The sequence below is a fragment of the Oncorhynchus mykiss genome, chromosome 13 (genome assembly GCF_057628025.1).
Source record: "Oncorhynchus mykiss isolate SJ-2025 chromosome 13, ASM5762802v1, whole genome shotgun sequence".
Lineage (NCBI taxonomy): Eukaryota > Metazoa > Chordata > Actinopteri > Salmoniformes > Salmonidae > Oncorhynchus > Oncorhynchus mykiss.
Genome location: NC_143034.1, coordinates 45949139 through 45960069, shown reverse-complemented (window position 1 = coordinate 45960069; position 10931 = coordinate 45949139). Strand labels below are relative to the sequence as shown.

General features: G+C 43.3%; 2 protein-coding genes across 2 annotated transcripts in view; one reads left to right on the top strand and one right to left on the bottom strand.

Annotated features, from left to right (window-relative positions):
• Positions 1-535: 535 nt before the first annotated feature.
• Positions 536-7711, top strand: LOC110486245 (endoplasmic reticulum protein SC65). Its single transcript, XM_036940941.2, has 7 exons — positions 536-1222; positions 2479-2628; positions 3226-3397; positions 3633-3761; positions 3933-4078; positions 5959-6042; positions 6864-7711. The coding sequence occupies exons 1-7, from the start codon at positions 755-757 to the stop codon at positions 7008-7010; spliced, it is 1296 nt and encodes a 431-aa protein (XP_036796836.2). The 5' UTR covers positions 536-754; the 3' UTR covers positions 7011-7711.
• An 810-nt stretch (positions 7712-8521) lies between these two features.
• Positions 8522-10931, bottom strand: part of LOC110486244 (disintegrin and metalloproteinase domain-containing protein 11) — a 31171-nt gene continuing 28761 nt past the window's right edge. Inside the window, 1 exon segment of the mRNA XM_036940939.2 lies at positions 8522-10818. Coding sequence (XP_036796834.2) covers positions 10803-10818 — 16 coding nt within the window. The 3' untranslated portion in view covers positions 8522-10802.

The following is a 10931-nucleotide window of genomic DNA, read 5'->3' as shown; positions in this document are numbered from 1 at the left end:
TAAATCACACCCCTCTCCATGACCATCTCATTTGGCATTCCATGTTCCAACATGCTCGCTGGAATGTTCGTTAGATCCAACAAACCTACCCATGCAAAGACAACATTGAAGAGTTGTCGAATCTGTGAAAAAGTATTTGCTTTAGATGTTTAAATATGCCAATAATAGCATATTCCTTATTAGACCACCACACAGTCTTTATTTACATATTTTGTGCACTTTTTTCCAGTGTGTTATTTTGCTCCATATATATATATATATATATATATGGAGCAAAATAACACACTGGAAAAAAGTTGACCAAAAATTGACCAAGTTACAGTAGAATACAACAAAAAACGTTTATTGATTGGCCGATGGTAGGCCCTACATTATATATATATATATATATATATATATAATGTAGGGCCTATATATATATATATATAATGTAGGGCCTACCATCGGCCAATCAATAAACGTTTTTTGTTGTATTCTACTGTAACTTGGTCAATGTTAATTCCAAATATAATGAGGGCGTTATGACCCAGGGACTAACCTAACCCCGAAATCACTGCCTCCGACTGACTCCTTGTGAAACTCCTGCAGGGGAACCCTGACTTTTCTGTCCCCTCCTCTCCGTCTCTCCAAGCCGTGCCAGGGCTCTGTACGTGTAAACAGACATGACCATTCACCGGTGAAGAAAACCCTGGAGAAATTATCCGGAAATCGTATTTGGTTGGAGAAACGGAGGGCATAATAAAGAATAAGCACAATGGCCCCTACAAACGTTAAAGAAACCTGGCTTTCATTTTGTTTCTGTGTAGTTTTGGTCGCTCCGGTTCTGGTCGAAGCCCAGTATGAGAAATATAGCTTTAAGAGTTTCCCACAGAACGACCTAATGCCACTTGAATCTGCGTATGGACATGCTCTGGACCAGTATGCAGCGCAGAACTGGAGGGACAGCATCAAGTACCTGGAATTGAGTTTGCGTCTTCACCGGCTCCTGAAAGACAGCGAAGCATTTTGCAGCCAGAACTGTAGCACTGTCAGTCGGGACAATGATACCCTCTTCGCGGACAGCAGTCTCCGCATCATGCGGCATTTCTTACTCCGGGCTTCATGCCTTAAAAAGTGCAAAACAACATTTCCAGTGTTTACAGTAGCCTACCCAAAGAGGGATGTTCTGGAAGCCTTTGAGAAGAGGATACCCTACCGGTACATACAATATGCTTACTACCAGGTGAGATCAAATAGTTATTCTGCTGGATGGGCGGATATTAAATACATTCAGGGTAAGATACCCAAATAACGGTTTACAAATGTCTACATGTCTATAATACTGATGATCACCGTGGGTTTTCCCTTTAGTAGATAATAGGCATAATTCTAAGAATCTTAGGATATGTGGAATACATTTTTCATTATAATATTATCATCTAAATGTAACAACCTGTCCTGACACACCTATTACACCGTTATGCGTAAAACGAATACGTAATAGTCCGATATTTACATAAGCTAACTTCGAATGAAATATCAACTGTTAAGTAGCTTGTTTTCCATGAGCAAGACTGTGACACAAGCGTGAAACAATCAAGTTTTTCCTAGACTTTTCTCAGCCCACCTGTTGAGAATGCTGCAAACTCAGGAGTTGAACACACATGCCACGTCTCTCTAACAGCGCCCCGTTAAACAGTCCCCCAGTAAGAACAATCGCCTTATTATTTTCTACCAAAGCAAACACCACATGAGGTAGAATACCAAGAAGGCAAATCAACAGCGTTCCCCCTGCAAAAATAAAGATAATTTAATTTTAAAGTGAAAGTAAGCCAAACGCGTGCCATTGGAATGTGCGTAAAATATACGTGTACAACCATTTCTACAGCCTGTGCGCACACGTGAGTGTTATAATCGGAATGTTTCCTCAGCCCACTCCTCCATAGGAGAGCATCTTCTCAGATCAACATCTGCCTCTATTCACATTCACACGTTCTCATAGGTGTTCCAGGTGCGTGTGTCAGCCAAACTGGTGATCTCATGGCTCTGTTTCTTCACTTGTTCAGATATACGGCAGTATTCCAAAAACCCTCCTCCATAAAACAGACCAAGAACACTGTTTGAATCTACACAGCATGGGCTCTTGACAATTGCCAGGCTTAGCTACCACATAGTAATCTTTGAATATAGGCAAACAGTGTTCTCCTTACTGCCAAAAGTGTTGATTGACAGTTGATCATTTCAGTACATGCCTTAAAGCCATATTGAGTCAGTGGCTGAAGCCATGCTATTCTGAGGACTAACTAGCGTTAGCAAGACCTGCTGCATGTGGAGAACCCCTTGCTTCAGCTAGGCATTTGTTAGAACGAGAGAGAGTGTAGAAGTCATCCAACGATGACACTAAGTACCTGGGAGCCAAGACCGACCAATCAGACTACTGGACCCTATATGACCCATAACAATAATGATGATACATTCTGTATCCCCTCTCTCCCACAGTTAAACAACATAGAGAGGGCCGTGTCAGCGGCCCACACGTTCCTCCAGAAGAACCCAGAAGACCCCTTCATCTCCAAGAACATGAATTACTACAAGACTCTGTTTGAGCTGGACGAGTACCTCATCGACCACGAGGAGCGGCCCTACGAGGTCAGTGTGAGGTCAGCTCACAACCAGCCCCCATACACATCACAACTAGCTCTGATACCCGTCACCTGGCACGGTACGAGAACTAATGGCTGTCCAAGAAAAACTTCCAAAAGGAGTAATTCGAGATAAAAAAGGAGTAAAAATGAGTTGGAGTACTTTACAAAAAAGGCTGTACAATGGACTCAACTCCCTTTTTTACCTTGAATTAGTCATTTTGGAAGTTTTTCTTGGTAAGCTATTCTCATGATTTCTGTCATTGTTGTTGAACACCCCTCCTTTCCTTTCTTTGCTGAGGCGCGAAGGTCCACCTGGACACAGTACTCAAACTATTCATTGAAAATATGTGTTGGCTAGTATGTTATCGATGGCTTTCTCAATCTAAACAAGAATGGCTGAGAAATACTATAGTATTTTTTCACAACTGTTAGCAAAAGGTCTCTGAATAGAATGTAGGTTCGAATTCTATTCAAATGTTGGTTGTTGTTCTGCATCTCTCTCTCTCTCTCTCGCTCTCTCTCTCTCTCTCTCTCTCTGATCTCTACTTTCAGCCCATGTCTAGTGTCTCTAACACTTTGATTTGTCCTTTCTGTACTCCAGCCTGTGTTCCTGAAGGCTGTGAAACTGTATAACTCTGGAGATTTCAGCGCCAGTACTCGGGACATGGAGCAGGCCACTATGGAGTACCTCAAAATGTACGACCTCTGCCTGGCAGGCTGCGAAGGGTCATATGAGGTCACAGAGTACAAAGACTTCTACCCTACACTGGCAGGTGAGTGTCTGACAAACCCCCATCTACTCATGGTCCCAATTGAGAGGGCAGAGACTCGAGTCATAGCAGTATAATCCCTCTCTCTCTCCCCCTCTCTCTCCCCCTCTCTCTCCCCATCTCTCTCTCTCTCTCTCTCTCTCTCTCTCTCTCTCTCTCTCTCTCCCCCCCCTCTCTCTCTCTCTCTCTCTCTCTCTCTCTCTCTCCCCCTCTCTCTCTCTCTCTCTCTCTCTCTCAGATCTCTACACGGAAGTTCTGAAGTGTAAAGTGAAGTGTGAGGAGAACCTGAAGCCCAACGTCGGTGGTTTCTTTGTGGAAAAGTTTGTGGCTACCATGTACCACTACCTTCAGTTTGCCTACTATAAACGTAAGGGCATGAAAGTGTCACACCTCGATAGAGCTCCGAACTCTACTGCACTTGCATTTCATGACCCAAAATAGTACAGCAACTATTCAATGTAATAACACTGTGTAGTTACATTACTTGAGTAGAAAGTTGTTATGCAGTTGTCAGATGACCCTCCCTCCCTGTGTGCAGTGAACGACGTGCGTAACGCGGCTCCGTGTGCGGCCAGCTACATGCTGTTTGACGCTAACGACCAGGTGATGCAGCAGAACATGGTGTACTACCGCTTCTACCGAGAACAGTGGGGCCTGGAGGAGACGCACTTCCTGCCTCGCCCGGTGAGTAACCCGTTAGCTTTATATAACCTTCGCGCCTAACTCAGCATCCCGATGTGCCCTGTCAAGACAGACTGAACATGTCATTTCTGATTAATACGAACCATCATCAAGAACAGTGGTATTCAAAGTCAGGGTCGCGACCCTGAGAACCGCAGTGGGATGGGCAATTTTTGTTGTTGTTGTATGGGACAGTACACAAACGTTTTGGCGAAAGATAATCTGAAGGGACCCCAAAAAATACTGAGTAAATGTATTTATTGGTTTCTTTTCATTTTGATAAGAGATGAAAATGCAATGAATTAAAGGTTATTTGTTCATGTAAAAAATAAAAATGGATCGATTTTGGGGTGGGATCCTGCTGGGAAAAAATGGGGCTCTGGCTGAAGAAGTTTGAATACCACTGATCTAGAATTATGGTAATAAACTTTACCCAGATTTACCTCATTCCTGAACCTGATTCCAAACAAGGTGTGTAATAGTTTCAGATTTGGGGTATGGCCTAGCTGTTGTTTCCTTACTAAAATATGCTATGGAGCACCACAGCTCCACACAAACCAAGAACAGGAAAGCTGGTGACATATAGCTATGGTGTGAACACCAACTCCCTACAAAGGTGGCAATTAAAACATTTGATATCCAAATTGAAAAGGTTTAGGTCCTATGATTTCTTGGTTATGCCCTACCAGTACAGCACTTACAGCAGCTGCAACGCCATCAATGAAATAAAACCAACAAAGCTCCCTGAAACATATTGGCCTTTTTTAAACTGTGATCATTCAAATGGAGTTAGTGGTGCTGTAGATACTTCATGGTATGCTAACTGGAGGGAAAAGGAGCATTCAAATGGAGTTAGTGGTGCTGTAGATACTTCATGGTATGCTAACTGGAGGGAAAAGGAGCATTCAAATGGAGTTAGTGGTGCTGTAGATACTTCATGGTATGCTAACTGGAGGGAAAAGGAGCATTCAAATGGAGTTAGTGGTGCTGTAGATACTTCATGGTATGCTAACTGGAGGGAAAAGGAGCATTCAAATGGAGTTAGTGGTGCTGTAGATACTTCATGGTATGCTAACTGGAGGGAAAAGGAGCATTCAAATGGAGTTAGTGGTGCTGTAGATACTTCATGGTATGCTAACTGGAGGGAAAAGGAGCATTCAAATGGAGTTAGTGGTGCTGCAGATACTTCATGGTATGCTAACTGGAGGGAAAAGGAGCATTCAAATGGAGTTAGTGGTGCTGTAGATACTTCATGGTATGCTAACTGGAGGGAAAAGGAGCATTCAAATGGAGTTAGTGGTGCTGCAGATACTTCATGGTATGCTAACTGGAGGGAAAAGGAGCATTCAAATGGAGTTAGTGGTGCTGTAGATACTTCATGGTATGCTAACTGGAGGGAAAAGGAGCATTCAAATGGAGTTAGTGGTGCTGTAGATACTTCATGGTATGCTAACTGGAGGGAAAAGGAGCATTCAAATGGAGTTAGTGGTGCTGTAGATACTTCATGGTATGCTAACTGGAGGGAAAAGGAGCATTCAAATGGAGTTAGTGGTGCTGTAGATACTTCATGGTATGCTAACTGGAGGGAAAAGGAGCATTCAAATGGAGTTAGTGGTGCTGTAGATACTTCATGGTATGCTAACTGGAGGGAAAAGGAGCATTCAAATGGAGTTAGTGGTGCTGCAGATACTTCATGGTATGCTAACTGGAGGGAAAAGAAGCATTCAAATGGAGTTAGTGGTGCTGCAGATACTTCATGGTATGCTAACTGGAGGGAAAAGGAGCATTCAAATAAAGGGAGGGGGGGGGGGGGACTGTAGCTTTGTGTTCTCCTTGCTTCTTGTGTCAACCAATGATATTGACGCGCCACGTTTGTTGCGCAGGAGGCACTGAGGTACTTTAACCAAACGACCAAGCAGAGGGAGATGCTGGAGTTTGCACTGAACTACCTCCAGACAGATGATGAGGTAAGGCTTGCCTGCAAAGGGGTGGAGATGGAAGTAACAGAGGAAACCAGTTTTTATGTGCAGGACAAATTCTGGACAGAAGCACTAAACTCAGAAGTAATCAACTGTAATAAATTGTCTGGTTCGTTTCAAATCTGGCGAGATTTTGATTTTGGGTTGCCGAGAATATTTCCAAAGTGCAGAACAATTTTCGGGTATAATAGCTAGTATGCTACTTTGTTTTGTGCGAGGTGACTGAAAAATGGCCGGCAAAGTGTTTGAATCAACTTCATGGAAAGAAGTGGGGGGGGAAGGGACCAGTCAATCACAGTGTTTACTTTGATTCTGATTCTGACTACAGGGGATCTATGAGGGAGACTACTGTAGAGAGAGTGGGATGGATAGAGGTTGAAAGAGGGTCAGTAGCTGGAAGAGAGAGAAATGGAGAGAGAGAGATTGAGATTGATAGGGAGAGAGAGGGGCGTTGTATTTTCCGACAGTGGAGTGTGGTATGTACCTGGGAGGTGTCAGACACTGCCACATGTGTTTTTCTCTGGTCAGCCCCTCCCAGCGAACCACACAGCCTCAGCTTAGACCTGAGAGGGGAGAGGAGGACTGAGAAGGAGAACGGGAGGCAGAGGAAATTACAGCATGCACTAGTAGTGAGAGATTCATAGGGAAAGAAAATAAGAGCCAAGAGAAAGGCAAAGAAAGTGTGAGAACGATGACAACATTGTGTTAGCATTACGTCCCTGAGATGTCTGCCAAGTGAAATCAAGCCTCATCTTCAAGTGTAGATGTGTTGTTGTATGTCTGTAAATCAGTGTTGTGTTCCTTGGCAGGATGTGGTGAGTCCAGAGGAGGTGGCTGCTCCCTCGGCCCCCCCTGACGCTGAGTTTGAGGGGATAGGAGATTACGAGGAGTCCTTCGTAGCAGACTGGTGGCAGGAACCCAAAACTAAGGGGGATGCTGGGGAACCTGCAGCCTGACCCCAAACACCAACTCCACCATGAACACAACCCCTCCCCCAAACAGAACACTTCTCAAATCCCCTCTCAAAGAATATGGACAGCCCTACAGAGCCAGACCCATCCAGAAATGCCAGGGTACTATATTTAGTACACCCCACACATTAAATTGTTCCATGGTATATATGCAAACACACACAGACACATCATTTCACAGCTTAAGGAACACAAAAGGGAGAATTTACATTGCCAGTTGCACACAGTTCCACCATTAGCAAGATCACACAAACACCCACACAGGACTTATTGAAGGTCAGAGCTGTCCATGTCGGAACTGAAAGCTAAGTGGTGCATCTGTTTTTGGCATAAGGAGAGGGAAAATAAAGGGAAAGGGGGACACCTAGTCAGTTGTACAACTGAATGCCTTCAACTGAAATGTGTCTCTTCCGCATTTAACCCAAACCCCTCGAAAGGTGTATTATAAATGTTAATACTGTATGACTGTTATTGTTGTTGTTGCCTTTCTTATTTCATGAAATGATTTGCCTTTGTGACTTAGCCCTGGTAGTATGGCACTGATCTATGCCTTCTGTCAATATCTAGGATGTTTGATGTTGAATTCTGACCTATTGGAGGTGTATTTTGTTGGTCCAACGGTAAAATAAAAATCCACACAAAATGCTAAGTGAACAACAGCAGAACGTGTGGAATAAAGTGACGTATTATTTTAGTACATCTCTGTTATTGTCTCTTTCAGCACATCCATTGCAGTACAGACATACAGTATAATGGAAACGTGCTTATGACATCCTTAGGATGTGTTTACACAGGCAGCCCAATGCTGATCTTATGCCCAATTATTGGTGGGATTATCTGAGATACTCTAAGGAGGTAGGGTTTGAGATGTTGTGTTCAGACCTCAACTCGGTTTTGGGGTGTAGGGTTTGAGCGTAGCCTGACGGTAGGGAGGGGCAGTTCCTCTTGCTGCTCCGTAGGCAAGTACCATGGTCTTGTAGTGGATGCGAGCTTTGACTGAAAGCCAGTGGAGTGTGCAGAGGAGCAGGGTGACATGGGAGGATTTGGGACGGTTGAACACCAGGCTGGGTGCAGCGTTCTGGATAAGTTGCAGGGGTTTGATGGCACAAGCTGGGAGCTGTGAACCGTGATGGAGTGTGAACCACTGCCATTCCTCATCTTCATTTAAGAGAACATTTAATGAGGTGCAATGAAGTCTGAAACTAGAAATACATCTACGGAAAAGACAAAGGTGTCAGTCAAAAAATGTAAATGCACAGTATTATCGTTGGCCAAGTTCAAGAACATAGAATACAAGGCAATGTACACTTTTTCCTAGTCTCTTGAAGATTCCCTTTAAGAGTCTTATATAGTGAATCACAGTTAGGAAGTAGTTACTGAATGACTAAACAATAATTAAACACATTGAGCAAAGTACATACATCTTGGCCGCAAGTAATGACACCATTGTCATAGCAACCCAGATATATTCACACAATGGAACCAGAGGAAAGAAATACTTTTGACTTTACTCTTTTATTTCCCCTTCATTTCAATTCATCTACATTGTTTATTTCAATAGTCTACTTAAAAAGATAGTGTTTAAAAATATGGGATATGATGCGTTTTCTCTGCTTCCTAAATTCAAAATGCAAACAAACTGGCCACCATCTAAAGATTGTACATATTCTGTACATATGGTGAGGAACTATAGTGCATCTGTCATAGTGCAGACACTCAGCTGAATCAAACAGACCTCTCCATACACCTAGTGTACCAGACCCCAGGTTGTGTCCCAAAGGGTACCTAATTACCTTATAGTGCACTACTTTTCACCAGCAGAGCACTACGGGCCCTGGTCAATAGCAATGCACCTCATCTCATCACATTTCCACTGAGGAAGAGTCCTGGGGTCATTTCAAACTCACTGTGTTCAAGCATCATCAGCGTAAGGCTCAGAGCCTATCAATAAGTGTCCAATATTTACATGGCATTTAGATTGACAGCTGCAATAATAGATAGATGGCCAGATTGCTACCTTACTAGGCAGTGTGCCGGGTAGACAGATAGATGGACAGCTAGGAATGGCTTAAAGGAGATGGACAGTTGTATGGCAGGAGACAGATAGATACTTAGTTGAAACAGATTAAATGAATCAATATTAGCATTGCATTTTAAAACAATTTCATACATTGTATTCAACATTCAGTATTATCTTCTTGTACATACTGTATATACAAATAGATGTGCATATGTGTTCCCACATTCTGTAGGGCTAGTGCTCGTTTAAGTTGGTCGTTACATATTCAATACAAACCATTTGTTTGTTAGTGTGCTGCCATTGGCTCCCGAGCACAAAGCCAGGCAGAAAGATAACTTTTTCTAGAAGTAAAAATCTATAAACTATCTACCAGTGTTGTTGGCAGGAGTGTCACGGTGAACAAGGGCATAACTGTCCCAAACACAACACGTACCTTTCTCATTCACCTGCTCTCTTCCTCACGTCATTTCTCTCACACACGCACACACGAAATGTCAGTAACTTTCTCAACATTCCCTGGTTTACCAGGAATCCTGGTTGGAGGATTCCATATTTCCCTGCTTATTCCTTCACAATTCCGAGAATCTTCCAACCAGGATTTCCGGAAAACTTTGAAATATTGGGATAGTAACCGGAATTTTGGTACCCTACACTCACACACATGCTCACACACACACACACACACACAGTTTCAACCTCCTTTACCATACACACTTTGGGCCTCTTAAGAAGGTGGCGAATAGAATACAGACACATACAAGACAGGCTCTGTTAACTAACACTATGTGGAATGTTGTGTTGGTAGATCTACAGTTGAAAACACTGAGTTACGGTCTCTGCTGCATTTTATATATGATCCCAAAACCATAGGGTCTAACTCCCCCTTCCTACATTTCAACACATCTCAACAGACAGGAACAAAGAATTAACAATCTACATAAACCCTACATCAGTCCATGATGATTTGAACGGTCTACTGCTTTTGTTTCATAGTCATTCTCACAATAAGTTGCTCTTCCTTCTTTGGAAATGGCCTGTACACAACACGTCCAATACAGGACTCTTCTTGGATCACATCCGTGTTGTTGCAACTAGATAATGTCTGAATCTGGGTTGTCATCCAGTCACCAGACATGGCCTCTCTGAAAGGGGCAGTTCAACTGATCCAATGGCCACTTGAGTCTTTGATCAATGTTTGTTTTTCTGTGTTTCCTTGACAACATCCTATGATGTAAATCGTTTTTCAGATGGCAGGTCTGGGCCAGTCCAGCATTCTCAAACAGCGGCCAGAATTGTGTTTCCAGACAAGCATTGGAAAGACATGTCTCATACTGAATTTGTCCACTGTTGACAGGTTCTTCATTGGACTGTCGTAAGCGGAAGGAAAGGGAACTACAGTACGCAGACACCGAAGTGCATAATACTTAGTCGCTGGAAAGCAGGAAGACCCTGACGCCCCTCTAGGGACCAACAACAACCTTCTCATTCTGTCCATGGCAAAGACTTTATCCTGATTGGATAATATAATTGGCTGGTATGCAATGTGGGAGGTGCTACACTGGCCTGGAGGGGCCGGAGATGGACAGGTGGACAGACAGGAAGTGGACAGGAGAGGAGATGTTAACAGAAGAGGTCTGGAGAGGTTCGGGACAGGAGTGGAAGACTTGTTCTTTTTCCCTCTTCTCCGACTTGGAAACATCACAGAGTGAGAGAAAGACAGGAGCAGACAGACAAAGACAGACAGACGGACAGACATCTTATCCTCCACCAGATCTGGAAAGAAAGGAAACAGAGTAAGAGACTAAAAGTTGTAAGGTTGTAAACAAGTTGAGCAGTTGACAGAAGGTGATTGTAGGACTTGGTGTGAGGAGAGTAAACAAGACATG